The 27584-nt window shown below is 32.0% G+C and overlaps 1 protein-coding gene across 1 annotated transcript; it reads left to right on the forward strand.

The window, feature by feature from the left end:
- Positions 1-18243: 18243 nt before the first annotated feature.
- On the forward strand, positions 18244-27191 carry LOC109806082 (KH domain-containing protein At5g56140). The gene is made up of 7 exons (XM_020368436.3): positions 18244-18463; positions 19214-19299; positions 24671-24816; positions 25595-25714; positions 25798-25914; positions 26353-26496; positions 26585-27191. The coding sequence occupies exons 1-7, from the start codon at positions 18351-18353 to the stop codon at positions 26732-26734; spliced, it is 876 nt and encodes a 291-aa protein (XP_020224025.1). The 5' UTR covers positions 18244-18350; the 3' UTR covers positions 26735-27191.
- The last annotated feature ends 393 nt before the right edge of the window (positions 27192-27584 follow it).

A 27584-nucleotide genomic window follows, 5' to 3' on the forward strand; every position in this document is an offset into this window, starting at 1 on the left:
CGTTTTGATTCGTGTCGCTTCTCCTCCACACGTCGTTCTCTGAGAGTCGTAGTTGCACTCGCCGTTGCGTTTACAATTGTGCTCACCACCACGCCTTTCTAGCCATATTTGAGCTTTTCACACTCTTTTGGCTACATTTGAGCTCTTCACACGAACATTATGTTTGAGTTGTGTTCATGCTCTTTTATGAGTCGCACCAACCACCAAGACAAAGGTTCTTTCATTCTCTTGGCCTTAGCTTAGTTGTGTTCTTTCTTCTTCTTTTTTTCTTTATATAAACCCTCTAATATTTTTTTTCCAGTCCCATTTTTCTCTATTCTTTATCATGTTTGGGATTCAATCAAATTCTTCTAGTGATGTAGTTACTTCCTCTGTTGTTAAAAGTTGATGTTGAAATGCTCCAAGAAATATATTAGATATTGGGTAAAAACACAAGATAGATGTTCAAGGCAATGCAAGAAAAGTAAAATGTAACTATTTCTCAAAGATTGTGAGTGGAGGAATTACTAGATTCAAGCATCATCTTGCTAGGAGTAGAGAAGATTTAGAGCCTTGTGCTACGGTGCCTGAAGAAATTAAATTGTTAATGATGAAAATTATTGTGAAAGCTAAAGAGACATCATTGAAGAAAAGAAAATTAAATAGTATTTTTGAAGAAGAAGTTGGTGGAGAAAGTTAGGGGTGGAGGTGGAGACAAATTATCAAAGGATGTTGGGGTCCAAAGAAAAAAGAAAAGGAAAAGTTTATACTACTAGTGGATAGTTCAAGCAACTATAAATCAAATGATAAAAAAGGGATATAAAGAGGAAGTTGATGCTCAAGTTGCTAAACTTTTTTACACAAGTGTTATTCCATTCAATGTAATTAAAAATCCAGCATTTGCAAAAATGTGTGAGATGATTGGAAAATATGGAATTGGCTATAAACCTCATTCTTATCATGGTATTAGAGAGAAGCTCTTGAAACAAGCAACCCAAAAAATTGATTTGTTACTTGAAGAATACAAGGAGGAGTGGAAGAGAACATATTGCTCAATCATGTCTGATAGGTAGACTAATAGAAAAAGGCGATCCATTTGTAATTTTTTGGTGAATAGTCCAAAAGGGACTGTATTTCTATATTCGCTGGATACTTTTGACATTTCAAAAATTGTTGATAATTTTTTTTAAATGTTTGATGATGTAGTGACATATGTTGGAGAAGAGAATGTAGTGCAAGTGGTTATCGATAATGCTACAAATTACAAAGCAACAAGAGAATTGTTGATGCAAACTCAATAGAACTTGTATTGGACTCCATGTGTTGCCCATTGCATTGATTTGATATTTGAGGATTTTGAGAAATATCTGAAGGTTCATGAGGTTACTATAAAGAAGAAAAGGAGGATCACTACCTACATATATGGAAGAACCATGTTTATTAGCATGCTAAAAATGTTTACGAAAGGGAGAGACTTGATTAGGTCTAGTATGACTAGATTTGCAACAACTTATTTGACTTTATCTTGTCTCTATGAAATGAAAGCATCATTGATGAACATGTTTAGCTCTAAAAAGTGGTAGACAAGTAAGTTTGGAACTTCACAAAAAAGAAGAAAAATTGAAAATTCAATTTTGGAAGAATGTTAACATATGTCTCAAAGCTACTATCCCTCTTATGGTAGTCCTTCGATTGGTGGATTCTGATGTAAAAACCGCCATGGGTTTTATGTATGAAGAGATGGATTATGCCAAAAAAAATTAAGAGCAACTTTAATAAATTAAAAAAAAGGTAAGATTTCTAAAGTTTGTTTCATTTAAAAATTAATTATGTTATTTGTGTAAGTGTGTAATTGTTTCATTTATTTATTTTTTTTTCTAATATGTCATATGTCTTTATTTGGTATTTGTGTAGCTATGAACCTATATAGAAAATTATTGATAATAGGTGGATAGTCAACTTCACAGGCCTTTGCATGTAGTTGCATATTATCTTAATCCCTAGTTACATTATGAACCTAATTTAGAAATGTTGATTTTGAGGTGAAGCATGGTTTGTTAGATTGTATGAAAATATTGGTTAAGGATCTTGCAATAAGAAAAAAAATTAATATGCAATTTGTTGAGTTTCATTATGCTAGAGGGCTTTTTGCCTTGAATGATGCAAAGGAATGTAGGAAGGCAATGCTTCCTGCAGAATGGTGGAAGATGTTTGGGGATTTGCTATTTCTGTTTTGAGCTTGACTTGTAGTTCTTCTGGACGTGAGCGTAATTAGAGCTCATTTGAAATGGTAATTGAAGTCCATAACCTTTTTATCATTTTTAATTCTCTTTGTTTAGTTTTAGTCTTTTATACTTAGATTGGATGATCATTATATTTTTGTATGTTATTTTTTAGGTTCATAAAAAAAGGAGAAAATGCTTGCATAAAAAAAGATAAATGAATTGGTGTATGTGATGTACAACTTGAAGTTAAAAAGCAAAGTAATAAAAAAATTTATTACTCTTCTATTTGATGATATTCAATTAGATGATGAATGGATAATTAAAGATGGAGACAATGTTGTGAAAAGACTGTTGATGATGAGCAAACTCAAGGTGATGATGAAGGTGATGGTGGTGTTAATAATGTGCAATTGGATGGAGGGGGTTCAAGTAATCCACCTTTGGATGATACATTTCATCTTGAAAATGTTGTTTTTGATGATGATCTTAGTGATGAAGAAAATGATGTTGATGGAAATGATGATGGAGACCTTGATGGTGATGATGAAGAACTTGGACTTGAAGATGATATTATTAGGGGATTAGACATGATTTGAATATATTAGTTTTTTCTTAGTTTTTTATTTGCTTTCATTTTATTTTTAAGAGCTTTTGAGTTATGTCTTATGTGAAATTGCTACTAAACTTTGCTACTTTATCATTACAATTTACTATTTTGCTTTAATATGAAATTGAATGTTAGTTATTGTGTTATTTTTAAGTATTTTAACATTTTTTATATTAAGTAAACTCTTACGAATTTAAGATTTGAGCTTATGGAGCCTCCATGAGATTACATAAACTTTCGAGATCGACAACCTTGGGAGGTGGTTCAACTAAGGACTTTATGGCAGAAACATCGAAACATGTAGGATTGAGGGTATGTGAAGGGTAAAGCATTTAACAACATAGGAGTGGGAGGAAATAAGGAAAAAAGATTATGTTTTTGAGGAGTGATGCTTTATAATCCTCTTCACAAGTGTGTTATCTTGAATATTATAGTGGTTTTGTTAAGAGAGGATAAGGAGGTCAATGAGGAAGGAGAAGTAATGATTATAAAGGAAGTTGAACAAAATATGAATGGTATGTAAGAAAAAGAAAAACATAAAATGTTGAAATATTTTAGAATGTATGAAAATTTTTAGCATCAAGCATACTGTATTGGAGAATTGTCTTTTTATGAGGATTGAAGGCAAAGTCGATGGAATTTCCATATTGATTTTGATAGGCAATGAAGCCATTCATAATTTCATCTCCTCTAAGCTAGCTAAGTTGTTGAGTTTGGCTCATGAAACTTGGAAGATGAGAGTAAAATTAGGTGATGGTTATCAGGTTTCATCCCAAGGGGTTTGCCAACAACTTGAAGTGGTAATGGGAAGTTATAGTTATTTGGTTGATGCACATGTTTTGGAAATTGGTGGGCTAGATCTTATATTGGGGGTGGCATGGCTTTTGACTTTGGGTGAGGTAGCAACTAATTGGAACACAATGACCATGAAGTTCCAAGAAAATGGGCAACATGTTTTGCTACAAGGAGTAGCCAAGACAAATCAAGTTGTTTCTTTTTAACATAGCTTGATTAATTAGTCTTATCAAAGGTAATAAATGACCATATTATGCAATTATAGGCATGAAGCAACAAGTTCAAGGGAACTCAAAATTGACTCCATTACAACAAGAGCAACTGCATCAATTATTGGAGAAGTCAATGAAGGTGTTTCAAGAATCCCTAGCCTTCCACCTAAGTGACCGTTTGATCATACCATTACTCTAGTTTGAGGACAAGGAATGGTTATTGTGAGACCTTACAAGTATCACTATTTCCAAAAAAAAATGAAATTGAGAGACAAACTTAGGAGATGCTCCAAATGGGCTTGGTTAGGTCGAGTACTAGTGCTTATTCCAATCCAATTCTATTAGTAAACAAGAAGGTTAATAAATGGCATATGTGTGTTGATTTTTGAGCCCTCAATAAAGTTATAGTCTTTGGTAAGTTCCCAGATCATGTTGTGTACCAATTGCTGGATGAATTACATGGGGCAACCTATTTCACCAAGTTGAACTTAAAATCTAGGTACCACCAAGTTCTCATGGAAGAAGAGGACATTGGGAAAACAACATTTCAAACTCATAATGGCCAGTATGAGTATTAAGTGATGTCTTTGGCCTCACTGATGCTTCTTTAACTTTTCAAGTTACCATGAATGAGATATTACAAAGTATGTGTTGGTCTTTTTTGATGATATTTTGGTGTATAGGCAAAATTGGGAGTCTCATTAGGTCATTTGAAGGTTGTCCTTGAAGTGTTACAATAGAATTAGTTTTATGTTAATGAAAAAGAATTTCATTTTACTAAGAGGAAGGTGGAGTATTTGGCTCACATAATTTCTCAAGCGGGGTATTTGTAGGTCTAACGAAGGTTAAAGTTGTACTTGAATGCCCTACACCATCCAATGTTAAGGGAGTTTGAGGGTTCTTTAGGCCTTACGAGTTATTACCATACGTTTGTCAAAGATTATTGTATGCTTACACAACCTCTAATAACATTGAGAAAGAAAGATGGATATAAATGGGATAATGAAGAACAATGGATTTTGATCACTTAAAGCAACTTATTACTTTAGCTCCTATTTTTGCATTACCTAATTTGTCTAATATGTTTGAAGTGGTGTGTGATGCTTCTTGTAAAGGTGTAGATGAAGTTTTTATGCAAGAGAAGAAATCCATGGCTTATTTTAGCAAGGCTTTAGTTGTAATGAATTTGTCCAAGTTTACCTACGAGAAAGAAATTATGGCATTAGTGTTGGTTATTCAGCATTGGTGACTTTACTTGTTGGGGAGGCCTTTTGTGGTGTATTCAGATCATAGAATTCTAAATTCTTTGTTACAATAACAAATTACTACAGTTGATCAATAGTGTTAGATTGTTAAACTATTGGGTACAAATTTGATATGAAATACAAGATAAGGAAGGAAAATTGAACAACAAGTGCTTTATCTAGAAGGGATGAAAGTGTTGAACTATCCATGATTAGTTCTTTTCCTTTGTGCTTTATGGGAAAAAGTTTGATAAAGGGGGTACATGATTGTAACGCCTAGTCGTATTAATATTAATCTCAATAATATACGTATATATATATATAATATTTATAGATAGAAAACACATGTATAGTAATAATATTATACATAATAACATACTATAAATATTTACCACTACGTGCGTAATTACTTACTTTTACATATATATTACATATTATTGAAAATATTTACAATACGTGTCTATTTACATATCATAGTTTCTTTCTCTACTTCTATTATAATATTTACATGGGTGGTTGAAACAAATTTACAATCGGATTCACATGGTTAGCGGGTGGTAAAAAGAAAGTTACTATTATGGGGTCGTCGATCACTGTAGGGACTAGGGACTTCTTGGTTTGGAGAAAAGGTAAAAGTCGACACTGCCACTCCATTAAATGTGATTGCGTTTGCTACCGCATCTACACTTCATGTAGTTCCAAAAAATACTGCAGATATCACTAAGGGAAAGGGTCCTGGAATGTTGGGCGCATCCATATATATATATATATATATATATATATATATATATATATTTATTTATTTATTTTAATTTTTATATATAAATTAATATAAATTTTAAACAAGAAATATAAAGAGTGAGAACAATTTTCAAAGAAATATTTATAATCATAGAGCATGCATAACAATAGTTAATATTAGAAAATATATATAAAAATTTGAATTACACTTGTAGTAACTAGTCAGGATAAATGAGCATTAAAATATCAACCAACAAAAGAATTTTTAATCTTAACTTCTTACTTATTTAAATCCCCAAGGTCAAACCTCCAGCTACAAATAATTCAAATTTTATCTTCTATGACCATAGAATAACATTTATCTTTAAAACAAGTCAAAGATATTTTAACAAAATTATATTATAGTCAATTATAAAAATAATCACGCTAAATAAATTGGAGTATTTATTATTATTTAAGCTTTAAATAAATAACATATATGTAAATGAAATATATTAAGAACATCAATCAAGTAAATGATAATGATAATCATTATAAAATAATTAAACAATATAAAATATGAACATATTAATAATTATTATGGATAAAAATAATCATAGAATAAACAAATAAATGAGGTTAGGGACACCTCACTAAATAATTACACATAGAAAATAACATAAATAAATAAACATAGTAGTATATAAAATTTCAAAGAGATAAAGTTCTCCTCCCCCTTACCTTAAAGTTGTTTTTATCTTTCTTTCACCTTTATCTTTTTTTTTCTTTTCTCTCCGTGGCTGTTCCACTCTACAATGTTTTCCAGTTTTCGTTGAGCTCCATTGAGCTGCTGAATGCGCTATTTATAGGCGTGTTTTCTATTTCAAATTGCGTAATTTTTTTCATACGTGTGATTTTATCCTCTGCTGCACTCTTAATTTTTATCTAAACCCTTATTTATTGCTGTATGAAAGAATATTTACTTGAAGGTAAATCCACATTCATTTATGAATTTGTTATCTACTGCTATTTACTTGAAGGTAAATCCACATGCATTTATGAATTTGTTGCACTCTTAATTTTTATCTAAACCCTTATTTATTGTTGTAGGAAAGAATATTTACTTGAAGGTAAATCCACATGCATTTATGAATTTGTTATCTACTGCTATTTACTTGAAGGTAAATCCATATGCTTTTATGAATTTGTTATCTACTGCTATACGAAAGAATATTTATTGCATTTCACTACAAGAAAATTACATATTAGCGAGGGACTATTCCCTCGCTATTTCGTCTCTAATCTCTCGCTAATCAGATTTGCGACGGAATAGTGATGAAATTGCGAGAGACCATTCCCTCGCTAAATACAGGTAGCTAATTAGCGAGGGATTTAATCCGTCGCCAATCCCTCGCAAAATCCGTCGCCAATCCCTCGCTAAGGTCCTCGCTAATTATATTAAGGATGCTTACTATTTGCTCGCTAATTTGCGGTCAAGCTTCCCCGCTATTCCCTCGCTAAGGGGTCGCAAAATATCCCTCTCTAATTTGTAGCTAATCCCTCGCTAATGTTCCCTCACAAACCCCTCTCTATTCCCTTGCTACATTTCTTAGCTAAGGCCTTGCAATTCCCTCGCTGAATATCCCTCGCAGACCCTTCTCTATTCGCTAGCAATATTTTCCTAACAATTGTCTCGCTATTCCCTCGCAATATTTCCCTAACAATTGTCTCGCTATTCCCTCGCAATATTTCCCTAGCAATTTTCTCGCTATTCCCTCGCAATATTTCCCTAGCAATTGTCTCGCTATTCCCTCGCAATATTTCCCTAGCAATTGTCTCGCTATTCCCTCGCAATATTTCCCTAGCAATTATCTCGCTATTCCCTCGCAATACTTCCCTAACAATTATCTCGCTATTCCCTAGCAATATTTCCCTAGCAATTGTCTCGCTATTCTTTCGCTATATTTTCCTAGCTATTTGCTCTTTTTTCCCTCGCTATTTTGTCTTTCACATGATATGCCTCGCTATTTCCTAGCAGATCCCTTACTGTTATGTTTTGGTTATCATCGCTAATCCCTCACTATTTTGTCGCAATTTTATTTTTAATATTCATATATTCATCTTTACCTGCATTTTTCATACTATAACTATCATAATTGTTTTGTTTTGATATCAAGATTGTAGTACCTGTATTTTGCATATCAAATATATTATTGTGTCATCAACTTGCATCAAATAAAATAAAAATACTAAAGTAAAACAATTCTGAATTACCAACATAATAAAAATATTCAGTACTAACTAACATAATAAAAATACTCAATACTAACTAATATAATAAAACTCTTCAAGTGAGTTAACAATGCTAATGTAAATAAATAAAAAAAACTAGAATTCAACATTTTCATTCTTGATTCTTCCCAAGTTTTTTGACTGATGATGGTGATGGCATCTTTAAGGCAGATAATATCTCTTTCCTCAAAAACTGCATTTGTGCCTGCATTTGTTATTGCAAAAGTGCTTGCATTTCTGCTTGTGCCTTCATTTGTGCCTTTCGGAAGCATTCAGATATATAATAATTGATAAACAAATAAATAGGTGAGATTATGGCTTAAAATCCAGAATAAATTAAAAAATTTAAAAAAATTGAAATAAATTATTTAAAAAACAAATTATCAAAATAAATAGTATTTGTCACGTGTATGCTTACAAAATGGTATCTAAAAGAATATTGTATAGGAGTAGCCTAGGTTACACCTAAACAAAGATTGTCCTAATCAATTGTCATTGCTAATAAGTTTTTTTTTATTTAAATTATTTATATATATATATGATAGGCATATAGTTAGGGCATTTTCATCCATATTGAAATAGAAAAGATAATTAATGCTTAATTTCTTAGTTCTCACATATCTAGAATTAATCGCATGTACCAGCAACCAACAATTACTTTGATTTATTATTTTTTATTTAATTTTACATTATTTTTTCTTTATATAACGAGGCAAAGGAATGAAATGATAAAGTAAAAAATAATAATAAAAAAAATACTGTTGAATTTTAATTGAATTATAAATTTAACTTAACTTTACAAATTGATTTATAAGATTAAAAAATCTTTAGTTGATTATGATATTTGAAAATTTTCTAATATATCATCTCTTTTTAATTAATTTTATAAAATCAAATTATAAAATAAAAATTATTTTTTACTTAATCTTTTTTTAATACTTCTCTTCATGTCAAGTAATATTAAACTTGGTGTATAAATAAATAATAGATAAATCTTAAATAATATTAAAAAATTCAAAACATCCAAATGTCAAATAACTCAAATTATCAAAATAGATCAGCAATGCAGGACACTGACAATACAATGCCAGAGACAAAACAATAATCACCATGTAGATCAAACATTTATAATTTACCACTATGTTATAGCCATACATATATTTGTCATGATGTCAAAAAAAAAAAAACTTCATCAACGATCTAAATCTTTGACAACAAAGAAAGACTTTAAGCTATAGAAATATTTATCAGCACACTAGTTTTTCTACCGCAGGAACGTCTTTACAACTAAAGCAAAATTTATCTTCACCACACCACACAGATCTAAATTTCACATTCCTTCACTAAGAAGAAAAATGTCGAAAAAACTTTATCAACAAGGAAAGACCTTCCTAAAACCCTAAAACTCATCCAAAAACTGCAGCCCAAAGAAGCAGCAACTAGCAAGCATCATCATACAAAAAACGGCTAAATCAATCAACCACTGCAGGGTGCCAAGTGATTAAAAAAACAGCAAAGAATTAAAAAAGCGTAAGAACAATAAAGATAAGCAACCCTCACATTACCAACATAGATTGACCGAGAATCCACTTCCTCCTTTTCAGCTTGAGTTGCAGAAGTGCCAGAAGAATCTTAAAACAAAAACAATTAAAGTTAATAAACAGAAGCAGCGCCAAATAACAAAGAGATCTGAACGAAACAAAGAAAGAAACCGTGAAGGAAATAACGGAGGATCCAAATTTTCAACCAATAACACATTCCGACGCACCCGAATTAAAAGCTGAAATACTAAAAAATAAAAATAAAAAAATCCTGAAGATGCAATTGCAAGGAACGCGAGCAATTAAAAAAGTGAAATCAGAGTATGCAAAACGGTGTGAAGGTGAGAAATAACAAGTCAAAGGAAGTCAAAGTGCGAAACGAAGCGAGAAATTGAAGGTGAAGCAGAGAAAAAGAAGGATAAATCAAACCCTAACCTCCGCGACAGAGAGAGAAGGAGTGAAGACACTTGGGTCGGGGGTTTTACCACTTTCTCTTTCTCTTCTTCCACTTACATTTTTTCTTTTCTTCTTTTCCGTTTTATCATTTCCTTTACCCACCAAAATAAATAAATAAATATATAAAATGCCTCAGTTACCAACTCACCGTTCGTGTCTTTCTTTTCTTTTTTCACTTTCATCCATCCAATTGGAATGCACATCCATATTTATTGAAAATAATTTAAAAAAAATTGACCTTTTCTAATTATTTTTTTGCCTATTTTTCCTATTTGATCTTGACTTTAAGAAAGTTAAAGTCGGCTATGCTGCTAAATAATCTATAAGGACAAGAAAAATATTTTTTTTATAACTAAAAAATACATGGACTAAATTAAGAAAACAAAACATACACGGACTAAATTATATTTAACATTTATGATGATATATATTTGGATTTTAAAAAATATATATGAGTGAAAATTCAATTACTTCAAAAGTAACTCTTAAACGAGTTATTTAATGAATGTAATTACGTTATATATTGAATTTCTTATTCAATAAATTAAGTCTAAAAATTTGTATGCTTTATCTTTTAATCAATAATTTTATTTAATAGATTATATTAGATAATATTTAATAATTTTTAAAATTAATATTAGATAATATTTAATAATTCTAAAAATATTTTTAAATATTCAATAATTAAAAAATATTAGATAATATTAGTCAATTTGCAAGACTTTTGTTCTCTAAATTTGCGAGACATTTTTTAGGATATTGCAAACAACGTAATCTCTTATTTGCGAGGGATTAGCGACAATACTTTTCCCTCACTAATTTGCGAAGGATTTGCGAGGGATTTGCGAGGGATAACTCATTAGCGAGGGATTTGCTAGGCATTTACGAGGCTTCAGTTCCTCGCTAAATAAGCACTAACTTTAGCGAAGGATTTGCGAGGAGATAAAGGTTGGTCGCAAAATGTTCCTATTTAGCGAGGGAATTTAGCGAGGGATATAAATCCAAGCTATTTCCTCGCTAAATTCCCTCGCTAATCCACAAAATTCTTGTAGTGTTTGCGAGGGATTAGCGAAAAAAAATTTCCCTCCCTAATTTGCGAAGGATTTGCGAGGAATTTGCGAGGGCTATACTTATAACTCATTAGCGAGGAATTTGCGACAAGAAAACTCCCTCGCAAGATGAAAAATTTATTTTTTTATTTTGGCTCATAATTTAGAGAGGGATTTGCAAGGCATTTGCGAGGGACTAAGTTTCTCGCTAAAGAAGCACTAACTTTAGCGAAGGATTTGCGAGAAGACAAAGGTTGGTCGCAAAATAGCGAGGGAATTTAGCTAGGGATATAAATCCAAGCTATTTGCTCGCTAATTAGCGAGGGATTAGAGAGGAATTATATCCCTCGCTAAATTCCCTCGCTAATCCGCAAAATTCTTGTAGTGTTTGTTATATACTGCTATTTACTTGAAGGTAAATCCACATGCATTTATGAATTTGCTACACTCTTAATTTTTATCTAAACCCTTATTTATTGCTGTACGAAAGAATATTTACTTGAAGGTAAATCCACATGCATTTATGCATTTGTTATCTACTGCTATTTACTTGAAGGTAAATTCACATGCATTTATGAATTTGTTGCACTCTTAATTTTTATCTAAACCCTTAGTTATTGCTGTACGAAAGAATATTTACTTGAAGGTAAATCCACATGCATTTATGAATTTGTTATCTACTGCTATTTACTTGAAGGTAAATTCTCATGCATTTATGAATTTGCTACACTCTTAATTTTTATCTAAACCCTTATTTATTGTTGTACGAAAGAATATTTACTTGAAAGTAAATCTACATGCATTTATGAATTTGTTATCTATTGTTATTTACTTGAAGGTAAATTCACATGCATTTATGAAATTGTTATCTACTGCTATACGAAAGAATATTTACTGCAGCACCTGCACCTATTATACACACATTCTTAATATCACTTCACACACGCATCACCTGCACCTATCTTAATATCACTCCACACACTGCACCTCTACACATACGTCACTACACACACATGCATTTATGAATTTGTTATCTACTGCTATACGAAAGAATATTTACTGCAGCACCTGCACCTATTACCTATTATACACACATTCTTAATATCACTCCACACACGCAGCACCTGCACCTATCTTAACATCACTCCACACACTCCACACACTGCACCTCTACACATACGTCACCTATTATACACACATTCTTAATATCACTACACACATTCTTCATATCACTCCACACGCGCAGCACCTGCACCTATCTTAATATTACTCCACACACTCCACACACTGCACCTCTACACATACGTCACCTATTATACACACATTCTTAATATCACTCCACACACGCAGCACCTGCACCTATCTTAATATCACTCCACACACTGCACCTCTACACATACGTCACTACACACCACACATTAAACACACACGTCACACACCACTAGGGATGACAAAAATACCCGCACCCGTGGGTATTTGCGGCTAAAATCTGCTACGGATAATAAATGGATAGCCTAATTGGATACCCACGGATAATGGGGACAGATAATTTTTTACCGTTTATAAATGGGGCGGGGGTGGGTATGATGATATCCATACCCGCGGGTACCCGTTTAATAATATTTCTTAAATATTCTAATTATCCTTGTACCACATAACCCTAAAACTACACTCTCTCGTCTTATTTTCTTACAAAAGTGAGGTTGATGAAGTTACCAACATGTGTTAAGCATGTTATAGAATTATGTTGGATATAATTTGATTAATTTTCTAGCTTTGATTTGACCAATAAAATTTATGTATTTTAAGTTGTTTACTTTTGTTTAGAATTATGAGATTGAATTATTGTAACTTTGTGATGAGACTTTAACTTACTTGTGAGATTGATGTATTTTAAGTCATTGATTATCTTACATTTTTATTATTATTTCAACAAAATTAACGTTAAATACTTCAAAATTAACATTGGATTTTTATTTTTAATATTTCAATGACATTAAATATAGACTTAAAATTATTTGAATATAATTTTTTAATATTTTAAAAATTTATAAATATCCATGGATATTCGAGAAATTCATGGATACCCGCTCAATGAATACCCGTGCGCGGATATGGGGTGGGTATGAAGACAATTTTCATCTAGCGGGGCGGGGGCAGATTTACTATTACCCGCCCCCATGGGGCCCCAATGCCATCCCTACACACCACACTTTAATTGCACACATTTTAATTTAATTATATTTAATTATACAAATTTATTTAATTATTCTAATATATATAAAAATATATATAAAGCCATGGTAGGACTTGAACCTATGACCTGGAACTTGTAGTTCTTATACACAATCACTCAAACCAATGAACCATTTTATTTTATGTCTATAGCATCATGCAAATTTATAATAAGTTGTTTTTCGTAGGTAATAATAAAATATTATAAATATTTATAATATATAATTAGATAGCACATATATATATATATATTGTGAAAATATTGTATTTATTCCAAAATTTTAATTACTATTTTAAGAAGAGTATACTAATAATAATATTGAGAATATTGTTATCTAAAAATTAAGACATTACAATGATGATTCATTTATGAGTATAACAATTACTGCATTTCAAGAAAAGTCACCAATTAAAATGAATTTTACATATGTACATGGGGTTTCATCATATTAAGAGTGTTTGGTGATACCAACTTCTTCTCCTTGAATTCCAAAATTATTGGTTGAATTTCATAACACCCATAAGGAGGGCATTCAGGTTATTATAGAACTTATAGGCGATTGGTTCAACATTTATATTGGATAGGAGTGAAGAAAATTGTGTAGCATTATGTCCAAAAGTGTGATGTTTGTGAAAGTTACAAATACACTACATTATTTCCAGCTGGTTTGCTATAATCACTAGAAATTGTTATATGGGATGATGTGTTCATGGATTTTATCTTGGGGTTACTTATATCGAAAGGGTTTAAAGTCTTTTTAGTAGTGGTAGACAAACTTTCCAAATATGCTCATTTTGTTTCCTTGAAGCATCCATATGCCTTAAAAAAGGTGGTAAAGTTGTTTGTGAAGGAAGAAATACGACTTCATGGCATCACTAAATTAATTGTTAATGATTGGACCTTGTTTTTATGAGCCATTTATGGGTTGAATTGTTTAAGTTTATGACACCAAACTCAAAATGAGTTCCTTCTACCATCCTTATACAAATGGTTAAACATAGGTTATTAATTGCTATTTGGAAACATATCTTTGTTGTTTTGTATGGGGCAACCTCAAGATTGGTCATTTTGGTTACCTTGGGATGAACTATGTTATAACTCCAATTGTCATGTTTCTATTAATTCTACTCCCTTTAAAATTGTTTATGGGAGAAATCCACCAACCATACTTAGTTTCTTACCTAATGAAGCCAGGGTGGAAGCAATGGTTTACATTTTGGTAAATCAAGATGAAGCTTTAAGACAATTAAGGTATCATTTGTCTTAAGCTCAAGAAAGCGTGAAAAGATGGATTGATCGACATAGGCGTGATATTAAGTTTCAAGTGGGGGACAAGTTTATCTTAAGTTGTGACCTCATAAGCAATAATCAGTAGCTCGAAAAATAAATCAAAAGCTTTCAACTCAATTTATGGTCCCTTCATAATGGTCAAAAGGGTGGGCCTAGTAGCAATCAATTAGCTATTCCATTTTCTTTAAAGATTCATTTAACATTTCATGTTTCTAAGTTGAAGAAAGTTGTTGGTGACCAAATTGTTGAGCCTTCTTTACCTTTGAGATTGAAGGGGAAAATACAGTCCAATTGAACTAGAGGTGATGTTAGCATTTCGATCTTGATTGTAGAATGGTGTAACAACGACCCAATTGTTGATCAAATGGAAAGGAAGAGAAACTAAAGAAGCTATGTGAGAGGAATAATTTGATATTCACAATTAGTTTCCCTTGTTCAATCTTAAGAAAAATACCATTTCCCAAGGGGTGGTTAGTGATGAGACCCTTAGGTCCAATAATTCTAAGGATAAGGAAATATTGCCAATTCAATAGGTGAACCATGAGATTAAAGGGTTAAAAGTATATTCTGGGAGGGGAAAAGGCGGGACACATGGCAAAGGATCCACATGGTAGTTAGTTATGATGATTGGGCAAGGTGTAGGACCTATGATGGATAGGAAGAGAAAATAATTTGCAATAGAGAGAGAAGAGGGGTAGTGGAATGGAGAGAAAACCACAATCTTTGAGAATTTAGTGTGAGGCTTGGGTAAGGAACTAATGGTTCCTTGATTTTTTTTTTAATTTTCCTTTTATCTTTTCAATACATGGATGCTAATATTCATGCTTCAACAGATTTTCAATTAATTATGAAGATTGTGAATTAGTGTTATTATTGTTTGATTGTTTTTATTAGGTTTTGTGTCATCTTTGAAAACCTATTGTTGACCTTCATGGGGTTAGTATCAAAATTCACTCTTGTATTGCCCGCGTGAACTGAATAGTAACACCATCCACTTTAGTGCTTTGCGACTTGAAGGAGAAGCTTGTTCATCCTTCAACCTAGGAGAAGTAAATCATAGAAAGTAGCAAAATACGCTTCAAAGTAAAAGCCTAAATCTTTAATGTGGTTCTTGTGTAACGTTTGATTCGTGAAAAAGATATTATTTTGCTCATATGTTTTTTTGAAAAACATTTTTAAAATTTATATCCTACGAAATTCCAATATAATAATAATAATAAAATTAAATTAATACAATAATATAAATTTCTATATATAGATATAAATATCATATTTATTAATATTAATTATATTTATCAATATTAGTTTTACTGATATCCTTATTTAACGATTATTATTATTATTATTATTATTATTATTATTATTATTATTATTATTATTATTATTATTGATCACAAGTAGTTACCAAATATTAAATAAAAGCATTTAATTTAAGTTAAATGTGATTTCTAAAATGTAAGAATTTTTCTTATAATCATATTGTTCATATACGTTTCAACAATGATTAATTTTTATCTAAAAATTGGACTAATTATTTTTAATATGATGTCTCCTTTTAATAATATATTTTTATTCTAAAAATTCGAATAATCCAATGCATTGCTTAAGAACAACAAGGCTGATATTACTTGCACAAATAAAATGTAACAAGTTGAACGCTTATAATACTTTATAATCAGATTATTATAAAAATATTCATACTTTAATTATATATATATATATATATATATTAAAAAAAAAACTAGGTGCCATTACTTGAAACCACTCTAAAAACATGTTTGAAAATTATTTTCCATTGCAAACGCTATAACTCGCATTCTTGAGTCTTGACAAAACTTTGATCGAGTCCATTAAACATGAATTTTCATTGCATGCAAAAATGGCACTCCCTCGGTCTCTCCATTCTATATTTAATATTTATCGATGTTTTATTTATTTATTTTTCTTTTTAAATTAATGATGTTTTAAAAACTTGAAGTATTGTTACTTAGTTTTCTTTAATTTTATGATTTAACAATTATTGTAACGATAATGATCAAAAGTAGATATTGAACAAGAATATTTTATATCAAATATAACAATTTATATTTCCATTAAATACTTCTTCATCTGTTTATATTAGTTATAAATAGGAAATAAAGATAATAAGAAATAGAAGAATAAGGCCAAAACTAAAATAATTGCATTAAAGAACCCTTACATGATAGAACTATAGAAGCCAAAAACACCAAAATAAGAAGGCAATTAAAGAAGTTGGTATATGAGGACACGAAACTTCTGAATTTGGAGCCGGATATTAAAGGGGTAGATGTAGAATCATGGGTAGGTTCGCATGCACCAATTTTTATTTATTTTTACTTTTCTCCTACCAATTTTTTTATTTATAAATATTTACTTTTTTCATATATCATTTCTATTTTATTTTTCCCCTTATCTCTTTTCCATCTTTATTTTGTTTTCCACACTAATTGTTACTTTCTTTTCTTATTGTTTCCCATTCTTATCTCTTTGTTCTTTTTACTACGATCCACTTAATTTGAGGTATATAAATATCATTATCATTAATATAGATTTTAAAATAATTAATATAAAAACTTATTTTATAATTATTTTTATATAAGATTAAAAATTTTATAAAAAATTAATTTTATTCAAACTAAGTAAAATTATTATAAATAATAAAATTATTACATAAATGATGAAACTCTTTCTTAAAATATTTGTTAAAATTTATAACTACATATTTACAATTTGAATTTTCTTGATACATTAAAATTGAATTCGGTATAAAATAATTTACCATTATTCACACACTTTTTTAATCAATTACCACTAAGTATGTGATCAATTAATAACCGATTATCTCACTTTAATTAATAATCTCAAGTGTATGTAACTATCTTAAATATTTAGAATGAGAATTTTATTATTTATGATGATCATATCTAACTCAAACAAGATTATCATTAATAAAAGTTGTATATGATTTATACAAAAATAAAATATATGTAATAAAATGAGTAAAGTCTCGTATGGAATTATGTTCGAGTCAACAAAATCATTATATATACTAAAACTATTTAACTATTTAACACAATCACATACTTTTTCCTTTTGAACAAGTCATATTCATATACTTAATACTCAAATTCAATTTTTTTTACTAATAAAATAAGAAATAAATAAAAAAACACTTTATAATTATTAAACAAATAGTCAATAACATGTCAACTAATTGAGGTCTAACTATAAAATGAAGGAGTGTCGAATTTGTTTGATAAATAACATCAGCTGGAACCAAATTCATGTAATATTTATGTTGATGACAATTTAAAATCTTTGAATTTTATTTTCATATACATTAGTAACACAATATTAAAAACTAACAATTAAGAAGTAATTTAAAAAATATGAATTTTGAAAATTTTGATTAAATAAAAGAAATATTATAATAATTGTAATAGTAATGTGTTGAATTGGTGCAGTAAGTAATAATTCCACCGACGAAGAGTGTGGGTGGCTGGATTAGAGGGACAGCACGTCTACCTGGGTGGGACCCACCTTCATGACAGACATAACACGAACACACATCTCTCTCTCTCTCTCTCTCTCTCTCTGTTATTACTTCTTACTTCTCTCTCTCTCGCAGACACCAAGCGCACTCGATTCACATCGCCAAGCGGCGGTGGCAGATAGAGAGAGAGATGATGTCCTCCTCCGGCGCCGGCAGGTACATGGCTTTCCCGCCCTCCCCCTCAGCTCCTCCCTCTCCCCACCTCTCCGCCCTTCGCTCCACCGCTCTCGCCGACCCCGACAAGTATACACATATTCTCTCTCTCTCTCTCTCTCTCTCTTTCTTCGATTCGATTCGATCTTTGCTTTAACTTCCCTTTTATGCCTTCAATTATTCTTTCACTCGGCTGCTACGTCTCAACTCATTCACTGCTTTCCACTCAAGGGAGATAGGGTTTTATTTTTAATCTTTTGTTCTTTTACTAGTCAAAGGGGTCACTCTCACTCTGTTCACTTTAATTTTTTTTTTTTTTTTTGCTGTTTGGTTGGATTTCGTGCTGGATTTACTTGACGGTTGATTTTCGTGACTTGATCTGCCACTTCACTGAGCTTGATCGGGAGAACAGATCCTTGATGGCACTGGATTGATGAGAATGGAAAATGTGACGGATGATGGATTTGATTTCGTTCTTGTTAATCTAGGGGTGGATGGATTGAGTTTGGTTTCGGTTTGTTGCGTCATGGATTTTGTCTAGATTGTTGTTTTGTTTGGGTTCATTTGGTCTTTGATTGTTTCTATGCAGCTTGATCTTTGTCGGAAATAAGTTGATCTTGTTGTAGATCATGGTAGTTATGTGTTGAAGCGCCGTCTGTGTTGTTTTTGTTGATCTTTGTGTTCATGATCTTTTTTAATTCATGCTTTATTACTAAGCTAGAATAATTGACATGGATCCTTTGTCCTTGATAATTTTATTGTATTCTTTGTTTTCTTTTGTGATTAGTAATGGTTACAGTGCCCCATTCTGATTGTGGGGTTTGTTGCTCTGATTATCAGATATCTAAGCGAGTTATTGGGAGAACGTAACAAGCTTAGTCCCTTCATGGCTGTGCTTCCCCACTGCTATCGATTGTTAAACCAAGGTTAGATTCGTTTCTCAAACTAGTGGTGAAAATAAGCTTCAAGTCATCCGTACCGCATCTCACCCTGTGCTTTAGTTATATGTATGATAAAATCAGTTTGTTTTTTCCTAGTCCCTAGTTTTCTAGGGATGTCAAAGCATTTAAGAAGCTATTTAGCTTAACAGTCACCTGTTAACTTTGGCACAAGTCAGAACTCATATATATATATATATATATATATATGATGTTTTTGGTTTGCTGATGCTCATATTTTTTCCATGATTAAATTGTTTATGTTCAATCCAAGATAGTTTATGGGGCTCAACACCTTTGCTTAAAGAGCAGATTGAAACAAGTTTGTTCTAATAAATAAATTCAATACTTTTCATTTTAAATGTTACAGAACTGTGTCAATTTCATGGAACTGTAATAATGATTGAATATTGATTATCTGCCTTAATGTTTTGTAGCCCCAAGGAAATTTGGGCTATGAGTATTAATTTATTTGTTGGACTTATGTTGCATGTAAGGATGCATAAAGTATAATTTATTCTGCATAACACCCATTTTAGTCAAGTATCTGTCAATTCGTTTTCAACGTGAATTGTGTGATTATATTCAAAGATATGAAATTTTTTTTTGGTAGATTCATACTATAACTTATATATTCTATTTATAAGTGAATTTAGCTTCTTACTTCTATAATTATAAGTTGATAAGTTGATTTAACATATGTAATTATTATAAAATGGGAAATATTGATAGTTGCCATATAATTTTAAGCTTATATTAGGGAATTAATGACACTAAGTGTATATAATGTACTGTCTGTGTATAGCTTCAGAGTTCAAACATGGTATTAGAGATCCTGATTTGCGAGTCTCTATTTCTGCTTCATTGGACTTCATTGCTGATTTGTTTGGAGAACCCAGCTCTTGTAGTGGGCCAACCCTGGTCGTCAACATAACTTCCTTTCTCCATTTGCACACCTTCATTGTCTGTCCTGTCCTTTCTGTGGATCTGGAAAAATAAGCCATGCCACCCTGAAACTGCCCAAGAAAATGTAGGGCTTTAAGTTTTGGGTGTAGCCTGCAAAACCCAGTAAAAGCCTGAAAAACCATCTTTTATAGGGTTTGAGCTTAATTTTTTAAATGCCACAACTGATTACAGGCTTTTTAATTGCCCAGATTCAATTTGAACCTCTAAAATATCTCCAGAACTTGTCCTCATACTGCATAACCTCCAGACCGGTCACCCCCTGCCTGAAGCCCTGTTGCTGGAGATCTCTGCCTTCTTATGCCTCCTCCCCTGCTGGGGTATGAACTTCACATACCATCTTCCCAGACACCATTCAACATTGTGCGTATCCCATTTTATTTGTCGGCATCCCTCTTTGTTTTGGTGGGTCATAGCCTGAGCTTCATGCCTGCACCTTTTGTGGTGGTTCCTTATTAAATGCAAAGTCTCTCTCATGCACAAACCCTAAGCCTTTGTTTGGAAATTGAGAGGGAAGAAAATAGAGAGAAGAGAAAAGAAAGAGCTTAGTAGGATGTGGTGGTGAGGAAGATTTGGAGGCGGCAGAGACAAAGGAAGGTGAGCTGGCAGATTCCATGAATGGTGCCTGTGATTGTGGTGGATGATTGTTATGGCATTTGAGCATGACTGTGATGAGAGGTTGAGACCTATGGGCTGATGTGAAACTTTTGAAGAAGCAGAAACTCAAAAGAAACAGAGAGATCATGACAGTGACTGCAAACATTTCTGGTGCCCAGTTTGGTTTTGGCTTAAGCATCTCAGATGCCATCCTTTTTCGCTTTGATATCAATGATTTGGTCTTTATTCTCCAATGAGTTGTTGAGTCCTTTCATTTTGATCTTTGTCACCCAATTTGTTAAAAGCACCATCATGTCACTTTCCTCTCCAGTTCTAATAAATAGTGATACCCTTTTTTGATCTTATTCAGCCTGGTGTTTTGTGTCCAGCTACTATTTCTAGTTATAAATGGTCAGTTTCTTTCATTGAAGACTGTATTTGTGTAACTAAGCTTTTCTTGCTGAAAGATAAATCGGAAGTATATCAATTGTTTGTCCAGTTTTACCTTATGGTTTAGGCGCAGTATGGGAAGCCACTCAAGTGTTTATGATCAGTTGAAGTCTAAAGTTTTTCTGTTGACTGTTAAAGTTAATCTAAGAGCTGAATATTACATGCCAACTAATTGTGCGAGCCCACAATTTTCACTTGGATGGACCATTAGCGGTAGACTTGAACTAACCTGTGCTGATTTATATATTAAAATCTGTAAATGTATAGTATGCTCACAGTACTACAAAAGTACCCAGGTAATATAGAAAAGGATAAATGTACATATTTTCATGTTGTAGTAGAAAACTACACTGAACTGTGAATAGTATTATACATGTACTTATTTGTACATATTTATTCATTTATTAATTTTTGCATTTGTTGATAAACCTTTTTAAGTTAGGTGAGATTGTTGGATGTAAGATTAAGAATGTAGTATACATAGGAAGCAATGATACAAAAGAGGTAATGTGAAGGACTTAACAAAAACGTTCAGGTTAATACTTATGAGGTCCACTGTTATTTGACTTTTAACTATAATCACCATTTTTCTTTTCAATTTTTTAATGGGGCAAATTCCTGTTTCTTTTGGTTTGGGGATGGGTTTGGATGAGTATTAAGCCCCGATACAATTAGGGGATCTTGAAGGTGAATTAGAGAAAGAACAGAAGAAAAAAATAATTAATCAATTGACTAGGTAGTCAGGCAGAACTGGCATAGGGTTTGACAGTTGAGGGTGGGGACAGTTAATAGTTTGGGGATATCTTGTGCAAGGGATTTGTGTTGTTGTACTAAGCCTAGTCATAGGTATTGAAAGGGACCACCCTGGTGAAGGAGTTATCTCCTCGCACTTCCTTTTTTTTTTTTCTAAAACAAAGATATCTTTCTCGAGTTCCTCCTCTGTATCCTTCTCTTCTTGATCTATTATTACTGTATTTCTTCTCCCGTGAGGTGTTGTTGCTAGAATTGCCACAGATGGTTTTTTAGCTGTTAGAGAGACATGTGTTAACTCGTAGTTGCCCTCATATGGCAGTGGAAACTGCGATACCATCTGCAACAGAATGTTATTAGTTGGAAAGGGTAAAGATTTTAAGTGGGATAACATTCAAACTGGGAACTCTAGGTTGAGAACCCTTTAAAGCTTCCAATTTGATTTCTTGGTTTAATTAATGAAAAGACCACTTATTTGCCCCTGATGGCCTTTTAAAATGCCTGTAGCACAATTCGTATCCTTACTATTAAACTCACTAGGCTTAGTTTTATGGAAGTCACACGACTTTCAAATTGGCTTTTAAGCATAACTAGTGGCATGAAATCCGTGTTGTAATCCATGCACATTTTACTTGAACCCTTAGTTGTTTATGACATGAATATCCTAAGAGTGTGTTTGGATGAAGAATTTTAATGGAGTAATTCAATTTTTATTTTTGAATAATTTCAAATGTTTTGAGGTGAGATGCATTGTTTGGATGGAGAGTTTTCAAAGAATTTGAAATTCAAGCATTTGCAAAATTCCTAAAAAATGTAGAATTTCAAATTTTCCCAAAAAAATAAGAATTTGAAAATTTTCATTTTTTTTTAATTTCACCTATATATCTTTTATCTCTCTATCCTCTCTCTCTCCTATCTCTAGTCTTCCCTTTTGCTTCTCTCTCTTCCGTTTTGTCTGTTCTCTTCCCTAATTTCTTTCTTTCTTCTCTCTCTCTAACTTTTCTCTCTTTTCTTTCTCCTATCCCTCTTCCTTCTCAGTTCTGCCCCCCTCTCCCTCTTTCTTTTCTATCTTCTCTCCTCTTTCTTCTCTCTCTTTTTTCTCCGACCCCCCTCTCATCTCTTTCATAGTCAACATAAAAAATATCAATAGTTTTTGTTTAATTATTGAATATTCAAGATATTTTTTAAATTATTAAATATTACCTAATATTAATTTTTAAAAATTACTAATATATAAAAATTGGCTAATATTTATTTTTATAAACTTATCGTAAAAATTTCAATATATATGTAAAATCAATTTTACCTATGGTGGAAATCAAATTTCTCTATCCAAGCTTAGAATTTAAAATTTAAGAAATTTGAATTGACTTGTCCAAACAAAACATTTAAAGAATGATGGAAATTGAAATCAAAGTAATTCAAATTTTAAGAATTTCAAATTCCTTGAATTTCTAAAATTCCTTATCCAAACACACCACATTCAAAGCAAATAAAAAGGCACATTCTTCTTGAGTTATTCAATAGGTGCAGGAGTTGAGGCTCTTAAACATCTTGGCTAGCATTCTCATTCGTCTTATAACAAATGATTCCTTTGCTATTATTATGAGTATGTTTGGATAAAGGGGATTTGAGGAAAAAGTAGAATGATTTGAGAAAATATTCTCTGTTGGGAGTTTTTAAAATGTCCACAGGAAACTGAGAGATTATCATGTAACCTTACAAAGTGGTCACATGTTAATTTATATGAACATTTTAGAGTTCCTTTAACTTTGAGAATTTTAAACATCCACAAAAGGAAGAAGATTTATTACTTAACCTCAAATTTCTTTCCTGTCTTTCCCCTTCATTTCATCCTCTTCTTTTTCTTCAGCTCCCTAATGAACCCAAATTGGATCATATGTTTATAATGTGCTTTGTTAATTGACAAATGATTTTTTTATTAAATACTAAATAGTTGAGTGTGAAAGGTGTGTTTCTGGAGTTGATTTGTTAATTGTTAAGGAATTGACAAAATTAGATGCCACTGCTCTTCTGCTTATCTTAATGGGATATAGAGGGTTCAATTATTTTGGTTTTGGTAGAGTTTAGTTTGTCTGTATAGGTTATTGGATCTGACTTTTTATTAATTATTGCTTTTCTTTTGAGAAAGCAGCAAAAGAATTTTGAGCTGGTATGTTATTGCTGCTTTATGTTATTCTAATAATATGTGCTTACAAGATAATTGTTTAAACTCTTGAAATGACTTTATGTAAAAACAAATCCTTAGATATCATTCAGTTTTTAAAAGATGTTTTGAAATCATATTTTTACATTGGAAATACCTGTTTCAATGGTTTAGTAAATGACTTTGAAAGGTTTTTCTATTTTTGTGTATAATATCATTTTCTTTAAATATTAAATGACAATTGACTGCATATTTCCTCCCTTACCATTCAGAGTACTACCATAAAAAGCTGGAACATATCTCATAAGAATAGCATTAGTTTTTACTGACTCAGCAAACATCCGTGTTGCATCGATTATGTAGTGACTGCTAACATGTTAACAAATGCTGACTGGTACATCTTATTCTTGAAAATTGACATTTTTGGAGCAGAAATTTTGCGTGTAACCACGCTGTTGGGGAATGCATCAGTTTTAGGTCAAAGTGGGCTTGAACATGCTAGCCCCCTGGCTACCGGAGGAATTTTTTCAAATGGAGGTGCCGATGTGGACGGATGGGCATCACGATTTCAATCAGAAGTATGGATACTAACCATTAACATAACTTCATTAATTCATTTCCATCTAATTTTTTTATTTTAGAAGTATTTCTGACACAATTCTACATCTCATGCTAACTCATGACATTTGTTCTAGTGATTGTAGTTCTAATTGTTCGTGACAGGTAGTGCAAAGCTAACATCAGGCTCTGACAATTATTCTATAGCTTAGCTTCTGTTTCTATAATCCTGCTAGTGGATCTCATCTTTTTGTATGAAGATAAATCATATGTCAATACTTAACTGCCTTTACAATTTTCTGCAAGATCACAGATGTGATGAATGGTGTCAGCTGGATAAATCTAAGTGTAATTAACATGAATTATGGTACAATGCTAACTTTAGCCATTTAAAGGAAAGCGTAACTGTAAGTTTTATGTGGTTTAAGGAATTAACTTATTAGTTAAGTTGCCAAAATGGCTTGTTAGTTATCCTAACAGTTTTATAGTTTGAGTTTAGCTGTAATTCCATGTTTATTTAACACATCATTTTCTGACACGCTGATCCTCCTTGATTGCCAGTCAGGACATATTTGAACATTTTTGTCATTATGTATGTCATGGTTGTTGATAATTTTTTGCATGAGTTTATTTTTCGATATATGTTTTGAACTTATTTTGAATTTTGAGCAGCTAGTGTAGTCCCTTATGGTGATCTCTTGGTGGCCTCTGATACAGCAGTAATTTCATCTGCATGCCAGTAAACAGACCACCATATCTCTTGTTTGTTGTAATTGACATTGGAATTAAAACATGCAGAGGCCAGGCTTATTACAGTCCTCATCAACACAAAATTGGCTGAGTCCACAAGGAAGCTCATCTGGTCTTATTGTTAAAAAGACGGTCAGAGTAGATATACCTGTGGACACATATCCTAATGTATGGAGGATCTTATCTCTGCCCCAATATATATAAAAAATTTCTTCATAGAAAGATCTACTGATGACTTTAATTTATTGCAGTATAACTTTGTTGGTCGTCTCCTAGGCCCTCGAGGAAATTCTCTAAAGCGTGTAGAAGCAAGTACCGAGTGTCGTGTCTTGATCAGGGGCCGAGGTAGCATTAAAGATCCAACCAGGGTAAGAATAAATATTTCATTATTTGTAGCAAGTCTAACAATCATCTGTACTTGGATAAAATTACTGCACTGTGATGTTGAAAATTTGAAATCCATTGAGGAGATATATATATCATGTCATAAAATACTAATAGCAAATCACTTTACCCCAACATCTGGTTAATATATTCTTATTTATTTTATCCAAGGATGTGACCTTTTTCAGCGTATTATCATGTTTCATTGATCTTAATTTTAATATCGGTACAGCACCCTGTACTGTCTTATTGAACATGTGGTAAATGCTTGCAGTTTTTATTTTTATTTTTTTATGCTCTGGTGTCCTACTACCGTTGTAAACTCATTGTTTATGTCCACTTTGCTTGATATTCTGTTGATTTCAGTTGGATAGATTGTTAGCTAGTTCTGGGGAACAATTTCTAATCATTTATTTTTGTAGGAGGAAATGATGAGAGGGAAACCTGGGTATGAGCATCTGAATGAACCTCTCCACATTCTAGTTGAGGCTGAATTACCTGTTGAAATAGTAGATGCTCGCTTGTTGCAGGCACGTGAAATACTTGAAGATTTGCTCAAACCAGTGGTATGTTCTTCTGAATTCAATCGAGATTGGTAGTTTTACACAGCTTTATAGGGACATTGTTCTAATTGTTTGACGTTTTATCTTTCAGGATGAATCTCAGGATTTCTACAAGAAGCAACAACTTCGGGAACTAGCAATGCTGAACGGCACTCTTCGTGAGGAGGGTTCTCCCATGTCTGGTTCTGTTTCACCCTTCCACAACAGCCTTGGTATGAAGAGGGCCAAGACCAGGGGGTAGATTGTCCTAAAGGGTGAGAGGGCTTTTGGAGCTTGTGTTAATTTTCTACATCAGCACTTACCATGCCACGGTGATGCTGACAAAGAATATGCCCTGAACTGCCATCGGGGCACTGGCACCATAGTGCCAGTTCTAACTTGTTCTATGTGCAGTGTGTTTACATTGAGTTTGGGGGAGGTTTAAAGATGGTAGCACGTAGTAAAGGTCCAATTGAGTTTGATGAATTTGCTTTTTTAGTGTTGGTTGGGCAGGTTGGTTAGATATTCACCAAATCTGTCTATATTATTATTATTATAATATTTGGGGTTATATTTAAGTTTGCAATGACAGTTTTGTAATGGTTTTGGAATTCTGTGAGGAAGATAATGTTATGGTTTGTATTCAGAGATAATAACTACTTCAATGCGTGTATGGCTGACATTTTGCACCATCTAATGTAGATTATAAATTTGTGGAAGTGCCTTTTTTGGGGGTCAAATAGTTTTCATACAATTGCTACTTGTCTTTACTTTTCGTGCGATTCTTTTACAGAAATAACGTGTACCCAATAGGATAGTATTTCATTGTGAAGATCTTGTCGACAGTAAGAAATTATTTGCCATTTATTAGTATTTTTTTTTAATTTAATAGAAAAAATAGGGCTGTAATTGGTGGTCTGGTCTAGTGACAAAATGATGTCCAAATTAATTGAAAGGGCACTCACCTCCCATGAGGTGTATTTAAATGATGCATTCTTTTCCAATTTTTAAAAATTACTTACTTTTCTTAGAATAAGGTTATTAGTTAAAGTGAGAGAAAAAAATTAAATTTTTTTTTATGAATTATATATATGTTTATTTTTTCTGTTTTT

This window comes from Cajanus cajan, chromosome 10, assembly GCF_000230855.2.
Source record: "Cajanus cajan strain Asha chromosome 10, NIPB_CcT2T_4, whole genome shotgun sequence".
Lineage (NCBI taxonomy): Eukaryota > Viridiplantae > Streptophyta > Magnoliopsida > Fabales > Fabaceae > Cajanus > Cajanus cajan.

Bases quoted from the DNA above. Each gene is read 5' to 3' on its own strand.
- LOC109806082 (XM_020368436.3), top strand. From the start codon at position 18,351: ATGATGTCCTCCTCCGGCGCCGGCAGGTACATGGCTTTCCCGCCCTCC. The intron at 24,817-25,594 runs GTATGGATACTA...TAAAACATGCAG, and splicing joins CATCACGATTTCAATCAGAA to AGGCCAGGCTTATTACAGTC. The intron at 25,915-26,352 runs GTAAGAATAAAT...TTATTTTTGTAG, and splicing joins GCATTAAAGATCCAACCAGG to GAGGAAATGATGAGAGGGAA.